Source organism: Pipistrellus hanaki, assembly GCF_964339955.1.
Source record: "Pipistrellus hanaki genome assembly, chromosome: 8".
In the NCBI taxonomy this organism is placed as follows: Eukaryota; Metazoa; Chordata; class Mammalia; order Chiroptera; family Vespertilionidae; genus Pipistrellus; species Pipistrellus hanaki.
Genome location: NC_140510.1, coordinates 17,147,507 through 17,170,535, shown reverse-complemented (window position 1 = coordinate 17,170,535; position 23,029 = coordinate 17,147,507). Strand labels below are relative to the sequence as shown.

Here is a 23,029-nt window from a genome sequence, read left to right as displayed (position 1 = left end):
GTCAGTGCTGAGAAACTTGGGGTCTCTGCGCCCTAGCATGGCTTGCTTATATACAGACTATTACCTTGGTGAGCAGAACTATCTGATGCTTCCTATTTGCCACGTGCAGGTAGAGTCACCTAATGGCTAGATTAGCTAAGGAGCCAGAGGACCTGTTTTTTTGTCCTGATTCCCCCAGCTTCAGTTTGGATGCAGTGGGGCAAGACAGTACAATGAGTCTGAGCTGAACCCTAACTCCTCCCATTTTTGCTTTCCAGCCTTTGGCAAAGTATTTAAAGCCCTGGAGCCTGTGAGACAGGGACAGTATAGCCCATCTTGCAAGGCTGTTGTGGAGGCTTGAAAATGATGTCAGGAAAGTTCTTGGCCAGAACTTCCCATTAAAGATGCACAAGAAATATCAATTGCCTCCCTGTGCCTCAATTTCCTCATCTGTAAATGGTTGGGATGATCATTGTTCATTCTTGCCACTTAGTAAGTGCTCAATAAATGTTGACTCATATTAGTATTCCTTCCAAATTTTTGCTGCTTCTTAGAACTGAGGTTGAAAATAACTGGACTAAGTCCTGGCCCGGTAGCAGCTCAGTTGGTCAGAGCATCATCTTGGTTGTGGGTTTGATCCCCAGTCAAGGCACATACAAGAATCAACTAATGAATGCATAAATAAATGGAACAACAAACTGATGGTTCTCCCCCCATACCCCACATAAGAAAGAAAAGAACTGGATTAAAGTGAATGATTTCAAGCTCCTAGAAGTGGTTGTTTCATGCCTGGTGTCTTTACTTCCTTGGACTCAGTCTGCGTTTTGTTTTCAGATGACTGCTTTCCAGACTATGGTTAAGGAATCTCTGCAGGCGCCACAGCTGAGCCTGGCACCTTCTGGGGAAGCCTGCTTCTCCAGCTGTCTAATGGGGCTTTAGCGGGTGCTCATTCTGCCCCATGGCTCTGTGGACAGCCTCTTGGGAATTCTGGAAGCATGATAGACCAATGTCCACCTGAAATGGCAGAGCTTCATGAAGGCAGGAGATGAACAACATCACTTTCTTCTGGTCCTGGGATTCCGCTTCCCATTAATCACTTGGGCCATAACTCATACAGGAGCCAAAGCAGGATATCTGCAGTGTAAATTGGAGTATGGCCCACCCCTGCCGGAAATCCTCCAGTCACCAATAACCACCTTTGCATCAGAATAGAATTCTGAAATTAGCCTGTTTGTTTGTGATCTGTGTGCCTGCTTATGGTCTCTTTCCTCCAACCAGAACATAGACTTCAGGAAGGCAGAGGTTTTGTCCACGTCTGTATCCTTGGTGCCTAGCACAGGGCCTGACATGCTGCAGGACATCCGTGTATATGTGTTGCATAAATGAATGATGAAGTGGCCCTTTGTTCTCTCCTCTGTTTTTCATGTGGGAAGTTGCCACGTATATAAGTCCGTGGGACTTGTCAAAGTGCTGTGTGAATGAGAACAAGATTTTCTTTGAAGCTGGAAAGCACTGGGGCTTCTTAGGTGATCTCTTTCTATTAATTCCTGCTCAAAATTTGGTGAGGGAGTAGATAGGAAGCTGCCTTACTAAATACGCGGGTCTCCAAAAGCAATGCCAGGGGTATAAAATATCAGAGAAGAAGGAGAATCCAAACCAGCTGTATCACTTTACAGATGAGGAACTGGGGTGTCAGGAGGTGAAAGGACTTGCCACGGGTTACACAGAAATCTAGCTGAGCTGGAACTGAAATTCAGGTTTACTTTCAACACACTGTTCTATTTAATGCTTTATGGTGGTTACTTCATAATCACCTGTATCAACGAGGCTGAGAGGGAATGGGGAATGGCCTCCCAAAGGAAACCCAGTCCTGCTCTGCGGGGACCACTCCTTGGCTCTGTGGATGAGCTGCATTCTTCCTACGGGGCCCCAGGATTCTAACCTGTCTTCATGTCTTTTTTTTTTTTTTTTTTTTTTTTTAATCAGGATGCTAATGAGAGAGTGGACTGGCTAAAGGGAGGCCTCTCCTCTTTCCCTGTCCTCATCTAAAACCATGAATGAATGCAGGAGGCAAAGAGCAGAAGAGAGGAGCAGGTAACAGAAATTGAAAGCCTGGGTCACCCATAATTGAGGGCCTCTGATCGTTGGCGGTGTCAGGTGACCTTCCCCTCCTAATTCCAGGGCTCTCATTTGAAAGAGTTGATGCTATTATCGGCTTCTAGAAAAATCTGTTAGGCAAGGTTACTTATCTCTGGAGCTATTTTGGGAGTCTATGTTATGACTTGGTTTTGGAGTCAGACTTATTAACTATGTGACTTGGACAAGCTTCCTGACCCCTCTGAGATTCAGTTACTCCATCCATGAAATGAGTATTACAATGTCAGCCTCATAGCGTTTTGTGTGAATATGATTAAAATGAAAAGAGATAATATATTTAACAATAATCAGAGTAAGAGCGCAATAATGCACAATCTTGTTAATACATTGCACTTTCTCTCTTTGACATAATAGTGTCTCACAGATAATTGGGGAAAACATACAAATGTTAGATCTCTTTTCTAGACCCCCAAGCTGACACAAACCTACGAGCCAAGGGAGCCAGTATTTGGCCATCCGTCCGTCCATCTGCATGTCCCAGGGGTGCACGAATAGAGAACAGTTCAGCTTCTCAGCTGCCTTCAAAGAAGGAATGAGAGAGAGGGTTATTTGGGTGAGCCAGCAGATACGGGCACTATTTTAGGGAAATTGCTTTTCCCTAGGTCTATATTGATCTGAATACACAAACCAAACTATTTCTGAAGTTGTTTCCTAATTTTTATAAAAGAGTCATTGATAAACTGTGCTCCTGCTTGGAAAATAAAAGGGATCCTTAGATTTAATGAGGAAGGGGGTGGTGAGTGGATTTACCATTGAGGTTGATGAATTTAATGTATTGTTTGGCAAAGCAAGTCACAGGAAACATCCATCATTCAGATGTTTTGGCTGAGAACAAAATGCTTAAGGATGATCTTGTACCTCAAATGCCAGGGAAATTTCCCCTGCTGGTTCCTCCTTGGTCTGCTCTTTCGGAAGGACTGCTCAGGTTCTATTTTTGGAGTTAGGACTGGAGTGTTCCCTCCTTCCCTCCACTTGGAAACTGAGGATACGGAGATTGAGGGATTGATGGGCTGAGAGTCAGGGGTTCAGGACTAGGCAGGGGCAGGCTGGCCTGACCCAAGCCTCTGCTCTCTCAGAGCCTGACAGAGAGTGGGAATTTCTGGGGTCTGCAGGCTTTCACAAAGCCCCAGGAGCTCAGCCCCAGGAGCTCAGCCCCAGGAGTCCCTAAACAGCCTGGTGTGAATGAAATCACTTTAAAAAATAAGAGATCTCAATGCCTCAGTCAGACATGTGCTGTGATGAAGGTCATGAGCAAACTTGTTCCAGGGTCTTCTGGGAAATGGAAATACCATCTGAATGAAATGACCTTTATTCAGCAAAATATTTCATTTTAAAAAGTCCCCTCACCAGGCATTGAGTATTAGTGCTTAGCAAGGTTCAAAACATATTTTTCTTAGCACATTTCCAATATATTGGGGGCTGGAGTGACTCATCTGATCCTTACATATTAATATGTGGACTCACTAGTTTGATACAATGGGACTTCTGTACAGAAACATTTTTTAAAAATGAAGAAGCAATTCTGGGACAACATGGGATTCTGGATGTGGCAGGCAAAGGGTAGATTGGAGAAAGGCTTCTAATTCAACAGGTTCTGAGGAGCAGAAGAGATAGAAACCTTTTGATATACACCTGATAATGGATGCAGGCTGGAAAGAATACCAGCTTCTGTGGGCTTGACAAAGACACATGCCCATGATATCTCAGTGGGATTTGACTCCTCATTAGTACAAAAGTTGATTCTGTGGCCTACGATGGTTCATTTCTATTTAATTCAATTTAACAAATATTTTTGGTCACCTTTTGTATGTGAAGTATTGTAGAGAACACAAACAGAAGTCACTTATACTCTCAAAATTGTAACTCACGTTAACAGAGAACTTACCATGTGCCAAAGCTATCATGAGAATTTTACAATTATTAACTAGTTTTATTCTTTATAAAATGAGCACTCTTATTACTCCCATCTTACAGAGAACAGAGCTAAGGCAGACAGAGGCTAAGTAACTCTCTCAGGTCTGTGGCTGGTAAGTGATGGAGGCAGGTAGTCTGCCCCTACCATTTTGTCTGCCTCGTACTCCTCACAAAGTCATGTTAGTGCCTGAAAATGGTGCTGAAGGTGTAATGTTGGGTTCACTCACTGAGAAGGAAGGTCTAGGAACTAAGGTGGACAGGTAGATGCCCCAGAGCTCCAGGCTGACCTTGACATGGCACAGCCAACTTGGCTCATGGAAACCCCTCTTATTTGTTTCAGCTCATGTTATGGATGCAAGTTACAGAGTAGAGGGCTGGCAAGACTTGCCAACCAAATAAGCGTGCTGTTAACTCCAGGAGGTGGTAAATCAGCTGGGCCAGGCGGCTCTCCTGAACCCCCTCAGGGACTGCAAGCCCCAAACAGCCTCGTTAGAATGATGGGTGGGTCAAGCTAGTCACACACATGAAAAGACTATACCCAGCAGGCTGCGGCTGCTTTCTGAGCCCAATTCCAGAGTAATAAAACGACTTGCAGCTGAAGGTTTGTTCACACTGTGCTGAAACAACTTGGATACACAGATAAATAAATCCTCTTTCAAAGCTCATTAAAGTTTCTAGAAAACAGCCACTGCAGCCAGTAATCTTCAGGGAGCTCAATATTTAGAAGAACATTAAAGCTTCCAGGTCACCAGGAGGCAATTTAACAGGCATCTCCCGACTGATGGGCAGGGTCCATAAGTACAAAAATGGGAATTTTCCCTCATGTAGTCAGAGCTCACCAGATGATAATAGAATAAATGATCAGTGAGTATAGTGCCTGTTGAGTGCACCAATACCTATTAATTCATTAGGAAATATTTTATATTTACAATGAAAATAATAGAAAACAATCTTATCCTAATTCTAGGAGGGAAGGAAACCATTCTGAAATGCAGCTGAATATAGAATCATGAATTTTGACTCCTGGTGTAAAGAAAGCAGGTTCAGTTGCAGAAACAGGAGGCAGAGGAAGATTTTCAAAATATATGGCTTACAAAGTGTTTTACACGAGGAATGATTAAATAAATCAAAACATATGCATATATTGGAATATTATGCAGTTATTTAAAAATCATGCATTAAGAGACTTTTCATTTAGGGTGGAAATTCTCAATTAGGACATGAAGTCACGCATATAATAGAATATAGATATATGTAAAAACCAATGAAATATACTATAGCAGTAGTTACTTATCTTTGGGTGGTGGAATTATGGATTACACTGGACTATGGAATATTTTCCTTTTACACGTTTCTTTATTTCCCCCAATTTCTTCAAAATTATGTTATATAATTTTGAAAAATAATGATTTTTTTTCCCCAAAGCAAAAATAACTATTGTTTTGTATGTCATTAACACAATTCTTTGCACAGTGGCTGTGATAAGGATAACGTTTTGGCTTCTGAATGAAAGGTTAAAAGGAGAGCATGGGTGACAGAAAGAAAAGAGATTTCACTCAGCTAACTCAGGGAGCATTTCCATTCGACCCTCTCCCAATGGAATGCTCCTTATGGGAGCTCTTTCCATGTTTCCTCCTATGTCCTAGCATGTCAGCGGCATCTCTCTCTCCCTCCCAGTGAAGTGGCGCATTTATCTTCTTCCCGCCAGCACCCGGCACAGTGCCCAGTCTCAGCACCCAGCCAGTGCCCAGCCCCAGCATCCAGCCAGTGCCCAGTCCCAGCGCCCATCACGATGCCCAGTCCCAGCACCCAGCCAGTGCCCAGCCCAGCACCCAGCCAGTGCCCAGCTCCAGCACCCAGCCAGTGCCCAGCCAGCACCCAGCACGGTGCCCGGTGCCGCCGCGCACTCACTGCGTAGACAGGGAACAGTTCCTGTGCATTCAGGTCCCACGCGTTGACGTGGGAGCCGATCTGGACCCCCGGGAAGCCCAGCTCCTTCACACAGCGCTCCATCTCCTTGACGGCCAGCTCCGGGGCCTGCATGGGCAACGTCCCCAGGCCCACGAACCTCCTGGGGTGCTTTCCTACAGTGGCAGCTAAGTCGTTGTTTAAAAACTGGCACAGGTCTAACGTGTCTTGAGGTTTGGCCTGGTGGAGACAGATGAGGGAACACCACATCACTCAGAACCTCCTTCTTTAGTGCTGTAGTCCGGACAATACCTCCCCAGGCCAAACCGCCTGTCATTCTCAGTGGCTTTCCCCGTAGAAAGCTGAGGCACAGGCTGGGACAGGCCCTTGCTGCAGAAGACCCAGAAGTCAGGCATTGCAAATGCAAAGACAACTGCTCGTGTTGCTGATTAGTTACAAATAGTGAGGCTGTAATCTGAAGGACGGACACAGTTACTGGGCCTGGCATCCCACCCCTGCAGAGAGCAGCCCGCAGGCTGCACCCCTAGGCACCCCCTCTACCCCCTCCCAGGAGGCTGGGCTGGGTGCCTGACATCACCAGGGCCTCTCCTTATCATGCCTCATTGTGTGACGTCAGGATGTTGTACACCTCTCCTGTCCCTGCTTCCCCCCTTCCTGTCCCTCCATAGGCAGTGACACTCACAGTTACCCTAGCAAAATGCTGATGCAGATGAAGTTTGCTTTCTGTTCTCCTAACTCTTCCTTTTTCATTCTTTCCTTTCCTTTCTTTCTTTTATACATATATATATATATATATATATATATATATATATATATATATATAATTTATTTATTTATTTATTTATTTATTTATTTATTTATTTTTTACAGAGAGGAAGGGAGAGGAATAGAGGGTCAAAAACATCAATGAGAGCAAAACATTGACCAGCTACCTCCTGCACACTCTCTACTGGGGATGTGTCCGCAACCAAGGTACATGCCCTTGACCGGAACCGAACCTGGGATCCTTGAGTCTGCAGGCCGACACTCTATCCACCAATCCAAACTGGCCAGGGCCTTATCTTTCCTTTCAACCTCATCTCACCCCACTGCCAGGAATTTGGTGTTCTCCTGCAATCCCATGTGTCTAGTCAGAATGATACTCAGTCTGATAAATTTAGACATATTGAAGTCATAAATTTAAACATATTTAAATCATGAATCTAATCACAGAAACAGATCAAGACTGAATCACTAGCACGGGAATTATGAGTCCTGGTGGGGAAGTAGTTTGAACAGGTGATTTTTCCATTGCTCCATAAACCACAACATGAGTGAATATTCGCTCGTGTGCTCGGATTGCTGGTGTGCCTCCAGCTGTGTACAAAGGTGTCCTCCCACGTGCTCACAAACGTGCCTGAAGCTTTAGCACTCGACACTTAATCCCTTGGGGAAAAGCGTCCAACTCCAGAAATCCCATTTTGAATTGTACATTTCCCTGGGAGAGGCAACACATTAGGCCATTATTATTGTTCCCACCTCAAAATCATGGTCACCTCAGAATACACTGGCTTGTTGGTTACTGAATAAGGCATTGTGGGGATGAGCCATCAGACAGGAAAGTTCTGATGGAAATTTAGGTTGAGTCTAGAACTGTGTGTCCAGTGAAAACACAATGCGAGTCACAGTGATGTGCTACTGTTGGCGACTATACTGGGCCATGTGGGTCTAGAGCAAGGACAGGACCAAGAATACAGGCCCCGAGGCCCACGGCAGTGTGAGAAGCCGAGGGACCCCCCCCCCCCCCCCGATCTCTATGGGGGAGACACAGAGGGGAGGTGGGGCAATGTCAAGACCGAGTCATCTACCTACTTGCCAGACATACCCTTTGCCCACCAAGGAGATGGTTTGAAGTTTCACACTCACCCAGTAGCTAAACATGACGGGAACCGTGGAAAGGGCTTGCACAGTCACTCCTAGACACAGACACAAAGAAAGGCAAAGCCGATGAGAATAGCCCAGACACTGCTGTGTTTTCTATGCCCAAGTAGCTCAGCAACGCGCAACCCCCCCCCCCCCCTCCCACACACACACACCTCGTCCTCACTCTTCCTTCCCTGGCTGCTCCTCCCTGTCCACCTTCTCTCAGGATCTCTGTCCCAGACCTCCCTCATCCCTCAGTGTTGGGTTCCCAGAGGAGGGGTAAAAGCTGGACAAAAATAAAATCAATTAAGAACTAACTGGCACTCTTTGTTTAGGTTATTTCTACCCTCCTTTTTTGTGAAGGTCTATGTAAGTAAGAATTTCCCCAGCAATTTTTTTAGGGCTTTTTATCTTAGCTCATGAATGACCGTGTATTTCCCAGCCACCTTCTCCCCCTCTTTAATTACTACTATGTTGTTCTGGGTCCCACTGTATGGAATGCTCAGAATGGAACCCGGGACTTGGCTCCAGAATCCAGCCTCCAAGAGGCCTGAAATCTCTATCTTCAAGCTCTGGGAGCTCGGGTGTCAGGAGAGAGGCTGCCAAATGGAGGGCGGCTCTCTTTTCCTCATGCTCACATCCAACCCACCAGCAAGACCTCTTTAGCTCTACTTCAATTCCTTTCATCCACCCAGGCATCCCCATCCCCTGCCTGCCAACCAGGCTACCAGCGTCTACCACACGGAGCACGGCGAAAGCATCCACCTTTGTCCCCACCACCATTCTTGTCCTCCCACGGTTTGTTCTCCACTCAGAAATGAGAGTAACGTGCTAAAACTTTGCTCAAAACTTTCCCTCACACTAGGGTAAAATCCAGACTTGAGCATGGTCTGCAAGGCTCCGTACGGTCTCTCTTGGGGCTACATAATCTTCCTCGGTTTCTTGCCTGTTCTCTGTAACTGCTTTCTGCCTCAGGACCTTTGCATTGCTGTTCCTCCTGCCTGAATGCTTTCCATTTTTTTCCTTAAAAAAAAATTTTTTTTTTTAATTGATTTTTTACAGAGAGGAAGGAAGAGGGATAGAGAGCTAGAAACATCGATGAGAGAGAAACATGGATCAGCTGCCTCTTGCACACCTCCCACTGGGGATGTGCCCGCAACCAAGGTACATGCCCTTAACTGGAATCGAACTAGTCCTCAGATTGACGCTCTATCCACTGAGCCAAACTGGTTTCGGCTGAATACTTTTCTTTTGGCTCATTAAAAAAGATAAGCTTTTTTTTTTTTTTTTTTTTTTTTTTTTACCTGAAGGTCTCAGTTCACATGTCAGCCATGATCTATCCCATTGTCTCATTCCTTTCCTTTTCTAATACTTATTACACTCTGTCATTTCTTTTTTTTTTTTTTTTTTAATAAATTTTTATTGTTCATATTATTACAAGTGTTCCTTTCCCCCCCCCCCTTCCCACCCCACCCTCTGCCCTTTCCCCACTCCCCATTGTCCTCATCCATAGGTGCACAGTTTATATGTTCAGTCTCTTCCCACATTCCCCTCTCCCCTTTTCCCCAAGAATCATCAGTTCACTCCCCTTCCATACCTCTGATTCTACAATATTATATTCAACAGTTAATATTGTTCATCAGATTTGTTTTTTTAATTTCCTTGGTTTTTAGATTCACTTGTTGATAGTTACGTATTTGTTGTTCATAATTTTTATCTTTATTTACTTTCTCTTCTGAAAGAACCCCCTTCAGCAATTCATATAATTCTGGTTTGGTGGTGATGAACTCCTTTAGCTTTTTTTTATTAGTGAAGCTCTTTATCTGGCCTTCGATTCTGAGTGATAGCTTTGCTGGGTAGATTATTTTTGGCTGTAGGTTCTTGCTATTCATCACCTTGAATATTTCTTGCCATTCCCGTCTGGCCTGCATGGTTTCTGTTGAGAAATCAGCTGACAATCGTATAGGTGCTCCTTTATAGGTAACCACCTGCTTAGCTCTTGCTGCTTTTAATATTCTCTCTTTGTCCTTTGCTCTTGGAATCTTAATTATGATTTGTCTTGGTGTGGTCCTCTTTGGATTCCTCTTATTTGGAGTTCTGTGTGCTTCCTGGACTTGTAAGTCCAATTCTTTCCCCAGGTGGGGGAAGTTTTCTGTCACTATTTCTTTCAGTATGTTTTCGATATCTTGCTCTCTCTCATCTTCTGGGACCCCCATGATTCTGATGTTGGATCGTTTGAAGTTGTCCCAGAGGTTTCTTACATTATCTTCAATTTTCTGGATTCTCTTGCCTTCTAGCTTCTGCAGAGGAGTGTCTTCTGGCTCTTTATGTTCCAAATCTTTGACTTGATTCTTGCGATCTTCTATTCTGTTTTTAGGACTCTGTAGAATATTTTTTATTTCAGACAATGTATTCTTTATTTCTTGTTGATCCCTTAGCATTTCTTGTTGCTCCCTTTTCATATCCTCATAGGTCTCATTTATTTTATCGGCCTTTTCTAGGAGTCTCTTGAAAAACCCTATAAGTGTGGTTTTGAACTCTATATCCAGTCGCTTTTTGTCCTCCATTTCTTTCGTTTGTGATCTATTTGGTTTAGGCATTTTCGCAGGCAGCTTTTCTGATGGGGCGGAGTTTGAGGGTGGAGCCTACAGCCTTGGCTTCCGTCAGCCCCGCCCTATGCGACTCCTGAGACTCAGGGTCCTTCAGTACTTGTTGCAAGCGCCTCTGAGAGAAAGGTGCCCTCGATTTTCGCCTGCTACCAAACAGTGTAAGCTCTCCCGCAATGGGCCCGAAACTGGGGTTCAGTTCAGTTGGAAGTGGAGTTGGAGGTGGCGTTCAGAGCAGTCTGGAGCCTGTCTCCTTCCCGCCAGGGCAGTCCTACGGCACATCCGGCCGGCCCTTCTCTGCGCGCTGTGTGCGCCTCCGGGACCTCCTTTCGCTGCTTCCCCGAGTACCGCCTTACAGCCCAGCTCCCTCTGGATGAGCCTGGGTCCCCAGGGTCTGGCCTAGAACGGGGGTTCAGAGCAGTTGGGGGCCCAGCACAGTCCGAGTGTTTATCTCCTTCCCGCTAGGGAACGCCAGCCAGGCACTCGGCCTCCCTCCTCTCCGGCTCCGTCCTCTCCGCGCGCGCCGCGTGTCTCCGTACCTTGGGCTTTTACAGCTCCTCCGTGCTTCCTTCTGGTTTTCTCCTTGCTTCTCGTTGTAGAATTTCCAGTCAGTTGACTTTCCTGTAGTTCTGGGTAATGTCCATTTTATATTTTAGTTGTATTTTATTGAAATTGTTGCGTGCGGCTGCGGCTAAGTGTCTACCCGAGCAGCCATCTTGGATTCTCTCTACACTCTGTCATTTCTATATTTATGCATTTACTAGAGGCCCGATGCATAAAATTTGTGCAAGGGACTTGGCCCCTGTCCCTGTAGCAGCTGTGGGCCTCTGCCTCGGCCCCTGTCTGCCCCAGTTGCCATCCTATGCCTCTCCCGACCTGCTGTGGCTTTGCCCAGAAGAAAGGACATCTGGTCGAATTAACATATTACTCTTTTATTATTATAGATTCTGTGCTTTCCCCTATTTGAATACAAACACCACTTGAGTCTGTCTCTCCATGCCATAGCATTAACATCCCGAGTGAAGCCTGAACATACCCAATAAACGAAAGACTGCAGGTTTGATAAGAGAGTATTGTTCATCATTGTCACAAGATATTTACATTCATTGATTAGTATCAAACAAATGAGTACCTTTCAATTGTAAAATCTTTTACATTTTACACAAATACTTTCACTACATTACTTGATTTAATTCCTCTATTTTATAGATTAGATCTAAGGTCACATGTTTTGAAAGAGGTGCCATGAGGCTCCTGTCTAGCCTTTCTCCTTCCCTATTTCCCAGTGACCATTACTTGTCACAATATTTCATATTAATGTAGTAATTGTATCATTTGTGTATTGGTTGATTTTGATACATATTCTTTGGCCTCTCAGAACTAAGAGGGAAAACAAGTCTGATACAGTTAGAATTTATATATATATATATTTTAAAGGAGAGGGTTGGCAGTATGACATAGCACAACCTTTATACAACTTACTTGTTGATTGCATTTGGGGTTGAGGAAGAATATTTTAAAAACAAATTCCTAGGTCCTTTTTTTTTGGAAATTCTGATTTAGTGGATGGGGCCTGAAAAAAATATTTTAACCAGGTGATCCTTACCCTGAGGGAGATTTGGGAAAATATTTTTGTGGTGGAATGAAAAGACAGCCCTATGCACAATCTTGGCTCTGCTTGTTATTAGCTGTGTGATCTTGAGCAAATCCATTAACTTACTTGAGCAAATCCATTAACTTACTTGCCCCCTTAGGTAACAACAGATATAACAATGCCTGCCACTTAGAAGCATTGAGCTTCCACCCAGCTGTCACCAGGCCTGGATCCCTCACCAATTCTGACCTCCTGGGTCTGTTCCAGAACCAGCTTCAATAGGAACCTGACCTATGCTTCTATGTGCATCATCTCATTGTTATTATTTTGGCCTTTGTTCTGTGTTGAATCTTGTGATGAAGTGACCCAGGGGTTGCCAGTTACATTTCGCTCCCTGTGAAGATGGCATAGATTGCTGGAATATTCTGTGTTGGGCCTTTGTCATTTATTTTTTTATCTCCACAGAGGTGGTAGGATGTAGTTGCTAAGCCCTTGGGGGCAGACTGCTCAGGGTTCAAATCCTTTTTCTGACTCCTACAAACTGTGTGATCTTGGGCAAGTTGTTTAACCTCTGTCCCTTAGTTTCTTCATCTGTAAAATGGGCATCATAATAAATGATACCCCCTAGGGTTGTTATAGGAATGAAATGAGTTGATACCTGTTAGGTGCTGAGAAAAGTGCCTGGTACAAAGTAAATGCTCAGCAAGGAATAGTCATGACTGTGCTCTCAAAGACAGCCAATGGATGAAACACACAGCAAAACCGGAAGGGGACACCCTTTATCTAAGCCAACACCAGCCATCCGAGTCTCATTTCCTCTAGTTTTCTCCTGGAAGGGGTGAGGAAGCCTTGCTCTTTGCTGTAGATCTGAGCAGCACGCTCTTTCTCTAGCTCCGCCCACCACATACTTCTAGACCAGGGGCATGTACGCTGTATTCTGTGGAATGGTCTGCAGTGGTTTTCAGGCTTTCTGCAAAGTTCAAGTTGAATGCCATTTAAATATACTTTTAATTATTTATAAAAACTATAAAGCAATTCCTGACCCAAAGTATCCTGGAGCAAATTCTAACATTCCATAGAGCACCTCCTCATTTGGGGCTGACAGGTTAACTCATTTTGTGTAGACTTTGGAATAAAATGTCTCCTGCCATCTCTGTGTATACATTTTAACTTCTTTTCGTTTATCTTTGATTAAGAAGGTGGTAGTTCTGAGCTGCTCTTTCATTTGTGGGTATGAAGTGTCTGTTGTCTGGTTTACATCTACAACACCAATGTCGAAGCTCAGGCCTGGCAGTGTTGTAGGGCAGTTTCCTCTGGCATGGCCCACATGTGCCCATAGGCTCAGCCCATCTTCTGGAGCATGTGTACTTGGGTGGAACAGTAATAAGTGAAAGCACAGTGGCCATCATACCATATTTTAAATGGTCTTTTAAATTGTGGGACTTGTATATAAATATACTAGAGACCCGTTGCACAATATTCTTGCAAGAATAGGCCTTCCTTCCCCTGGCTTCGCTCCCGGCCACCCAGGAGCCTGCAAGTCCTTGCTCCTGGTGGACCACCACTCCTATAGCTTCCTCCACCACCCCCCCTCCTCATAGCGGTGGTCCTGCCTCTCCAGGCAGCTCCATGCCTGCATATGCAAATTAACTCACCATTTTTGTCAGGTTAATTTGAATACTCACTCCTGATTGATTGTGGGCATAGTGGAGGTATAGTCAATTTACATGTTTGTCTATTATTAGGCAAGAAGATAAGTAATACAAAGCAGTTCTCAGAAGTTGTTAGTGATTCAGCTTTGAAATAAGAATGTCCCAATTCTCCTCTTTCAAGTTTCAGAATTAACTTCATTATAGACAATTCTGAGATTACACCATTAACTTGCTTTCTAACTGCTCTCATTTCCACCCATTATGTGTCAGTGGGGACTTTCTGTGTCCTGTGTACCAAGACAAAGTGAAGGAAGAAATTGGGTCCTGAATCTGACTAAACAGGAAACTGGCATCCTTACTCTGCGAATTCTAATTTCTATTCTTTTAATCACCTCTAATAATAAATACATACTATACATTTGAACTCAAAAAGCTTTAAAATAGTAAAATGCCACATATATGTTTTTTTTTAATGATATAGCATTCTACTTTAAACAGGTATACTTACGTAATTAAAAATTAATTTTAATCCACACTAAAGCAATTATAGTAGAAGGCCCACTCCTCCCCCATCTGGCCCGTGGAGAAAAGGCGTTGGAAGTTACCATCATATAAATCCTATAAAGTGGTCAACAGACTTCAGGGAGAGACGTGGCTTTTCTATCAGATGTGATTGATCACGGTAACATTTCTCAGAGTAAGTACCTGTTTGGTCCATTTCTCTAATGCGGACGTCTGGATCCCAGCAGTTCTCTTGGACCACCCTGAACACCTTCCCGTCCTTCAGCATCTTCGCCTCTCCCTGGGGCAGAAGAGGAACATCAGTAACTTCACCTACGTTTAATTAGATGAAGCCTTCCTCCTATGCTTTGGAACACGGTTCTCCCCTAATAATAGAAACCTGTTCATTCAGCAGAACTCAGCTTTTCACTCTTCTGCCTTCATATTGGCTGGCAGTTAAAGGTGTGTGCTCATAGGCAGTTGGGCACAGAGAGAAACAAGGCCATGGTCATAGCCTTTTGGGGCTTCATGACTAAGGATGGCTGGTCACCTTGTCTACCTGAACCACTGGCTACAAGTCCTGAGAGGAAGGCTCAGTCTGGAAAATTCCAGAAAAAACACAACATTTTAGAATTGAAAAGGACCTTGGAGATAGACTGTGTAGTCCAGCCTTCTGAGAGGTCTTATAGAGAAGCCACAGATGGATAGTCAGAAGAAGTGATTTGTCCGGCGGAGCAGGGCCCACTGATGTCAACACCTGCAGGAGGAGGTGGGTGATGAAGTGAATCGGTCTCGACCTTGGGGCCGAGCTGCTGACCGCCACCAGGCATTTGCCACCTGTGTACACTGTCTCTTATTCCTCAGGGCCGAGGCCAAGGTAAATGGCTGTACAGAAGGACGGCAGTGGGTTCTAAATTCAACCTCCAGCTTGTGATCCCTAAAGGAAAGGGAAAAGTTCTGACCCAGGTCCCTGAACTCAGACTGCTCAGGTTCAAATCCCCATTTTACTACGTACTGTGTGGTCTTGAGCAAGTTAAAACAACACCTCTGAGCTTCAGTTTGTTCATCTTTAAGGTAGGGATAAAAAATAATATAACTTACCTTAAAGAGATCTTGTGAGCATAAAATGGGAGAATCCATATAAAGCACATGAGTATCTGACGCATGTTAAGTGTTGGCTTTTCTAAGTATTAGTTATTAATGACATGTGGCTAACGAGGGACTAGGCTGTCACCTACAGTCCCCCTGCTGTGAGGGCACATCACCTCTGGCAGTGCTTTAGGCCTCAACATTGCCCTTGGGCCCTGCGTGATGACCGAGGTGATCAATGGCCTTGAGCCCTGCTTGATGGAGTCCCTGCCCTCCCGCTCTCCCCCTTGTTTTGATGGCGAGTTGCACACAGGTCTTGCCATAGCTTCTTTCTTGATCCGTCTATCCTATGGACAAAACCTTTCCCAACTTCTGCTTGGAGAAAGCCAACCACTTTTCCCTGCAGGTGTGGCAGCCCCTTCAAATGTGGCTGGCATGAGGAAGCCCTAAGATCCATGTTTTCATTTCTCATGGACTGGAGGGAAGAAGTCAGTGAGCAAGTGGCTTGTGTAACCACGACAGGTGTCTGTGTCCAGACAGAACCCAGTCTCTTACATCAGGGTTGACTTGCTTCAGTCCTCTTCTTTTGCTGACCCTGCCAGCATCTGAACACCTTTCCTGGGTTGGGGAATCTCCTAGAAGAGTCTTAGTGGAGGCAGAGCCCAGCCTTCCTCTAGTAAAGTTCAAAAGCCCAAATGCTTGTTCTCCTTGCCCTGAGGTTGGCCAATCAATGCTTGGTTTTTAATCAAGAGCAAGTGATACAAAAAGGCAGAACAGTGAACTATGCTGCCAATGACTATGACAATGGCCACATGCTGTGTCTGTTGACAGGGGTCCTGGTGGCGGAGAATTTATTGAAATGATACTTTACATAATGAAAAGTTAACCTTCAAAATAACAGAAATGACACCATTGGACTAGAATAATGCCTTTCAATCCATTTTGGCTGTGACCTCACATGTAGAAATATTTTTTTCCCCATTGTGACCCAGTAGACCCATATAAATCTATTTAAACAGATAAAAACTGGGACAAAAGTTCCATGAAACAATGTTACTATGAACAGTACATCTTGCTGTTTCCTTTTGTAATCTATTTAATTTTTAAAGCTGTCCTACCTAACCCCCTGACTTGTTATTATGATTCACTATTAGGTTGCAACCTTTATTTTCAAACTCTGGAGTCGATGATCACTGGTCTATGATTCTTTATCTTTATGGAGACTGCCTTTGCTGTGGGCTTTCTACTTTTCCTGACTCCCTTGCTATTTATTGTCTCTTTTGTTCAGTTAGCTCAATATTATTGCTATTGAATAAACAACTTTATCCATTCAGGTTTCTTCTTGGCTTCCTAGTGAGGGGAAAATCATTTTTCAGATCAGGAACCCAGTGATCAGAATTACATAGAATAGTGTGTGTTTATTGCTTGGTGGTTTGGAAATGGTGTGTGTGTGTGTAGTCTCAAGGGCCTGGAAAACACTCAGTGGGGATCTGTGGATGCTGCTGACCCGTGGTTTGAAAGAGGCCCTATGTCCACCCTTTGAAATGCTCCCAGGTTCTTGCCGTCAGGACTCAGTTCTATCCTCACCCCGTGCAGCCCCTGAGAGGAGGCTACACAAACTGTCTTGCTACCTACACTTTCCTACATATTCAACCAAAACACAGGTGGTATTTTTTCAATTCTGAACAAGGCTTTACCATGGCACACAAGCACCCCACCATTCATTCCAAAAGCATTGAAATTCATTAAGAAAAGAAACTAGATTTTCTCATTGCTGTTAGTCTAATTTGAATATTTATATACATTCACATGTTGTTTTCCAGTGACTGTAATCCCTGACCACTGTGATTATAAAAAATACAGATTTAGTTTTGTTTTGTTTTGAGGGAGAAGGAAGGAGAGAGTCACTGTTTTGTTCTATTATACTTCCATTGTATCCAAGTTTGCTGGAAATATGTAGGACTGGATATATTTTCCTTCTTGGTTTTTTTTTTTTAATTTATTTATTATTATTATTATTTTTAGATCTGCTGTTAAGTTTATGCAATCTCTTGACATGAAAACAAAGTGAAACAAAGGCCATTCAAATCCATTATCAAGGTTACAGACTGCAGCCTGGGATATGGGGTAAATAAAAATCACAGCGTCCTGTCTCTGCGTTGGGGCTTCCTCGCAGCCTTGTAATCAGTTCTGCTCAGCTTGTTTTCCTCCTGGGGAGACCCGAGGCCAGTTTAGCTTAGATCACTGCTCCAGGCTCGGAACTGGCACTGCTCAGCACAGAAGTGCGGCTCAGTGCCTAAATCAGCACTTAGTGGATGCCCCACCGATTCTGGTGCTGAACACTCTGTAATGGTTCCCCACTGCCTTCAGGATCAAGTTCAAAGGCCTAAACCCATTCTCCAAGGCTCCATCTGATGAGGCTCTGCCCACCTCTTCAGCTTCTTCCCACCGCTTTGCTCCTAAAACCCTTGCTTGCCTCAATCCATTCTCTGCCGCTGACATGGCCTTTTTAAGCCATTAACACCCTCCAAAGACTTTGCACTGTGTTGAAAATAAAATCTAGACTCCTTAGCATGTGTCACATGCCCCTCTATGATCTGGCCCCTGCCTGCCTCAATAGCCTCATTTCCTACCGCTTCCCCGTTTCATCACATCTCAGCCACATGCCCTCTTTCTTTGTTTCTTGAGCACAGCTCTTCCTCATGGGACAGCCTTTGTAACCGCTGTTCCCTGAGGGATGCTATTCCACGGTTTCCTTCCTTTCCTCCAAGTCTTCACTAGCTGCCCATGCAGCCCGCCCTAAGTAACCTCCCTATTATAGCAGCGTTTGTCAGTCCATTCTCCAAAGTGATCAGGTTTGCCTCCCCCGAGGAGCTTATCACCACGAGGGCAGGGAACAGGCCTGTCTTGTTCACCAGTATATCTCCCAGGCCTAGCTGGTGATGCTAATAAAAACCAGTGAGTGAATGAACATGGGCAGAGGTTTTCAAACTTGAGTAAGCGTCCGAATCACTTGGAGGCTTGTCAAAACACAGACTGCTGGCTGGTTTCTCAGAGTTCCTGTTCTGGTAGGTTTGAGTTGAGGCTCATGAATTTGAATCTCTTCCATCTTCTCAAATGAAGCTGCCCTTGCTGGTCTGAGGATCACATTCGGAGAAATGCTGGTCCCAGCCATAGCAAGTGCTTGAGTTGTGGGCTTAGATAAGTTTATTATTTCCATGCAGGTGTTCCCTGTCTTCTCTTCCTGGAAATCTGTTTCCTTTATTCCTGCTTCAAGCCTCAGGCTGGGCATCACTCCCTCCAGGAAGTCTTCTCCAGGATTAGTGCCTAAATCTATGTCCTCCAGCACTTGGTGAAAAGCAGTCCGCCAACCTTATCACACTGCATGTGTTTCTCCCAGGTCTGCTTTAGGCACATGTATGTTCCAGCTGGACACTCAGGCATGCTCCCTCCCAGCTCCACGCAGGCACGTGCTGCCTCTAAAAATGTAGTCATGGCTGACCTCTCTGAAGCCCTAGACTCTGAGCTCCTTCTCAGTCCTCCTTGGACTTTCCCATCTTTCCTAACAGTGGCTTCTCCCGAGTCTCCAATGTTATCTTCTCTATCTTGTGCTCAAACCTAAACTGATCCATTTATTTGGTTGGCCTTAATCTACTATAATGGCCTGTGGAGGGGGCCAGTTAGTGCCCAATTCTATGTCCTCCAGCATCTATTCCTTAAGGCAGAGCAAAGATGCTAAAATTGGTTTGAGGGGGAAAAAAAAGAAAAGAAAAAAAAAATTTCTTAATAGCTTCTCAAATTCCAATTTACCTTCTCGAATGCTGCTCTTTGCAGTGACCCACATTTTTTTAATAATTTAGAGAAACCTCAGTGCTGCTCCCTTGCCTACTGCAAAGTCCACAGAAGGCCAGAGGGTGGAGAGCGCCTGGAGGTCTCAGGCTCACTTTGGGAGAAACTCACCTTGCAGTGGTGTTGGAGCTGCACCCAGCCTCCATAGCCGAATCTCTGCAGGGGAGAGGCACAGTTAGACCGAAAGAGCAAAGCGGACAGGACTGCAATAAAGGGCATTTCTGCGGCAAAGAATCCTGAGCTCCAGCCTTTCAAGTAGCACCTTTCCATCGTCCCCTCATATCCACTCACCACTTATTCAATATTTATATTAAAATCAATTGACTTTCTTTCCTTAAATGCATCTATTCAGGAATAAAATTCTATACCATAGAAGTGCTAGTTTTACCTTTTATCCTAATGCAGGTTGTAATTTTAAAGTGAGATTTATGTTAAAAAACATTTGTTTCTGTATCAACTACCAAGGGTCTTCAAACTACGGCCCGCTGGCCACATGCGGCCCGCAGAGGAGTCTGATCCGGCCCGCCAGGTTTTTTGGGCAGTGAGCGCAGCCGAGGTGTTACAGTAGGAATTAGTAGTTCATATAGTCCGGCCCTCCAGCTCTCTGAGGGACCGGGATCTGGCCCCCACTTTAAAAAGTTTGAGGACCCCTGAACTAAACTATTTCATCAGGAGAACATGGACAGTAAGAACCACTCTTTAGGAAATGCCATATTGGAACACTGCTCTTTAAACTGTGTGTTGTGATCCATGAAATCAATTTAGTGAACAGTGAATGACCCAGATGTTCTAAAAATACCAAGCAGTATATGGAGCAGATGGTGTTGGTGTTTCACCCATATTATTTCTCCCCCACCCCCAACACTTCTGTTCACATCAGCCCTTTTGCCACAGAAGCCAACCTTCTAGTACTAGTAAACTAGTGTCCACCTCCCCTCAGCAGTCCTCAACCAATGACTGAGGGTGCTTGTCTGTGAATACACTGAATACACTGGATCACAGGTCTGGCTGGGGTGAGGTATAGATTCTACACTTTTTTTTGGATGCCTTGCTTTCCCTGTCTTTCTTCCTCACTCTACTGGTGTTTTCTAAGGTCACCTCCAAAGTAAACTTGCATTTGAATTTTTATCTCGGGGTCTGGTTTTTGAAAAACCCAAGCTTAGATAGTAGAGGAATGGAGTGGAATGGAGGGGAGAGGAGGAGAATGGAGTGGACTGAAGTGTAATGGAATGGAATGAAGTGTAATAGAGTGGAGTGGAGTGGAGTGGAATGGAGTGGAGTGGAGTGAAATGGAATAGAGTGGAGTGGAATGGAGTGGAGTGGAATAGAGTAGAGAGGAGGGGAATGGAGTGGAGTGGAATGGAGTGGAGTGAAATGGAATGAAGTGGAGTGGAATGGAGTGGAGTGGAATAGAGTAGAGAGGAGGGGAATGGAGTGGAGTGAAGTGAAGTGGAATGTAGTGGAGTGGAGTGAAATGGAATACAGTGGAGTGGAATGGAGTGGAATGGAGTGGAATGGAATAGAGTAGAGAGGAGGGGAATGGAGTGGAGTGGAATGAAGTGGAGTGAAGTGGAGTGGAATGGAGTGGAATGGGGAGGAGTGGAGTGAAGTGGAATGGAGTGGAGTGGAGTGAAATGGAGTGAAGTGGAGTGGAATGGAGTGGAGTGGGGAGGAGTGGAGTGGAGTGGAGTGAAATGGAGTGAAGTGGAGTGGAGTGGAGTGAAGTGGAGTGGAGTGGAGTGGGGAGGAGTGGAGTGAAGTGGAATGGAGTGGAGTGAAATGGAGTGAAGTGGAGTGGAGTGGAGTGGAGTGGGGAGGAGTGGAGTGAAGTGGAATGGAGTGGAGTGAAATGGAGTGAAGTGGAGTGGAATGGAGTGGAGTGGAGAGGAATGATATAGAGAAGAGTGGAATGGAATGGAATGGAATAGAGTGGGGTGAAGTGGAGTGGAGTGGGGTGGAGTTGAGTGGAGTGGAATGGATTGATCAGAATGCCTCCCATGTGTAATTTTTCATTTCATGAAACTCTTGTTTCCATTATATGTGGATGTTTGTGCCGAGTCACAATATAAAATATATTTCTCCTTGACAGTTATGTAAGCCTCTGCCTAAGAACATACCGTGTTTCCCCGAAAATAAGACATCTCCGAAAATAAGACTTAGTGCATGGAAAGATAAGACATCCCTGAAAATAAGACCTAACGCATCTTTGAGAGAAAAAATATAAGACACTGGGGAAACAGGGTAGCTATATGTGACTTGTGTAACTATAGATTTTAAAATCTCATTTGTTCATTCACTCATTCACTCTTCATTCATTCATTTCACAAACCCTCATGGACTCCCACCATGACTGGCCTTCCTAGGACAGAGAAAATAAAAAGTGAAGAGCAGTTCCAGCCTGTGTGGAGCACGGTCTTGAGAGGGTGGGCTGGGTTGGGCAAATACTTCCATAATCACACGTGAGATGTGCTGTGATTGAGTGATGCACAATTCCTCTGGGAGCCTGGAGGAGGGTTCTGACCCACAACTTGGGTCAGGTGATGCCAGGGAATGGAGATTGAAAAGGGCTTTTGGGGTCAGATTGGAGAGGAACTTCCAGTGGTCAACATTTTCATGCTCCAAAGCAGTGGCTCTCAAACTGTGGTGTAAGAGGGTAGAGTATGGCAGCCAGAGACAGTGATGTGAAGAGCTCCTCAACAGCTCCAGGCATCACTGATGGATAGATGAGTTAAGGAATCTGGAGGTCAGTACAACTTCTCCCATGTTTTAGTTGGATGAGACCGGCTAGCAGTGGTTGGTTCTTATGTCATAACAGTGAGTTTGTCTTGAGGAAGTCAGGTCTTGGCAGATCCCTCATCCTAGCTCTGCTCCCCCCTCCAGACTGAGAGGGGAGGTCTGGGCCTGCAGCATAGGAGTGTTTGTGTGACTGTGTGTCTGTGACTTCGGTTGGATCCAAAAGACTTAAGATTTTGGTCAATTTTATACCACCTGTATTCTACCTGTGCATAAGTTTTGTTCTTGAGTTACAGCTCCAAGTAATCATCTTAGTCCTGGCTGGCATTGCTAGGTGGTTAGTGCATCATCCTGGGGACTGAAGGGTTTCAGGTTCAATTCCCAGTCAAGGGCATGTACCTGGGTTGCAGGTTCAATCCCTGGCCCTGGTGGTGGTGCATACTCAAGGCAACCAATTGAGGAATTTCCAGTAGTCAACATTTGATGTGTCTTTCTCACATCATTGTTTCTCTCTCTCCCATCCTCCCTCTCTTCCTCCCTCCTTAAACACTCACACACACCACCACCACCACCACCACCACCAACAACAACAACAACAAAACAACAACAACAAAACAACAACAACAAAAAAGTGTAATTAAGTTATTGCTAATGAAAGAAGATGTATATATATATATATATATATATATATATATATATTTTTTTTTTTTTTACTAAAGGCCAGAATTTTTCAACACTATTTCAAATTAGAAAAATCTTTGCAAGCCCTACTATTGGACACATCATTGGTGGTCAGTAGAGTTTTGCTGAAGGAAAAAGCCAAAAGCTTATTATAATCATTCTCTTGAGGAATAGTCTCATGTGGATAACCTGAAACCACTTCCACCATGGTTTCTTAGCCTATTTGTGACAGAGTGTGGGTACTGATTCACTAGAAACAATTTAATCAAGTGCTCTCTGATTCTGTTATCTTTGTGCCTCACAGATCTTAATTGTAACTCTGATTTATTATAAAGTGAAAATGAATAGCTTTCTCAAATCCTAGTCTTTTGTAATGATTAGTTAATCATCAAGCCAGCATGTTGATTCTGTTTTTCTGTTTCTCTGTTGCATAAAGAGAGCAA

At 44.5% G+C, this 23,029-nt stretch overlaps 1 protein-coding gene across 3 annotated transcripts in view; it reads right to left on the bottom strand.

Annotated features, from left to right (window-relative positions):
- ACMSD (aminocarboxymuconate semialdehyde decarboxylase) overlaps positions 1-23,029 on the bottom strand; it is a 50,259-nt gene that overhangs the window by 23,928 nt on the left and 3,302 nt on the right. For 2 of the 3 annotated variants that reach the window (XR_014795740.1, XM_084892268.1), the window contains exons 2-6: positions 19,284-19,328; positions 14,439-14,535; positions 7,885-7,934; positions 5,962-6,198; positions 2,562-2,655 (exon numbers count right to left, since the gene is read on the bottom strand). Coding sequence is in view for 2 of the 3 variants with exons in the window: in XM_084892268.1 (XP_084748394.1) it covers positions 2,562-2,655; positions 5,962-6,198; positions 7,885-7,934; positions 14,439-14,535; positions 19,284-19,328 (523 nt within the window). In the remaining variant the exon portion in view is untranslated. Of the gene's footprint in view, positions 1-2,561; positions 2,656-5,961; positions 6,199-7,884; positions 7,935-14,438; positions 14,536-14,878; positions 15,139-19,283; positions 19,329-23,029 lie in introns of those variants that run through there. The other variant, XM_084892269.1, reaches the window with a different exon arrangement.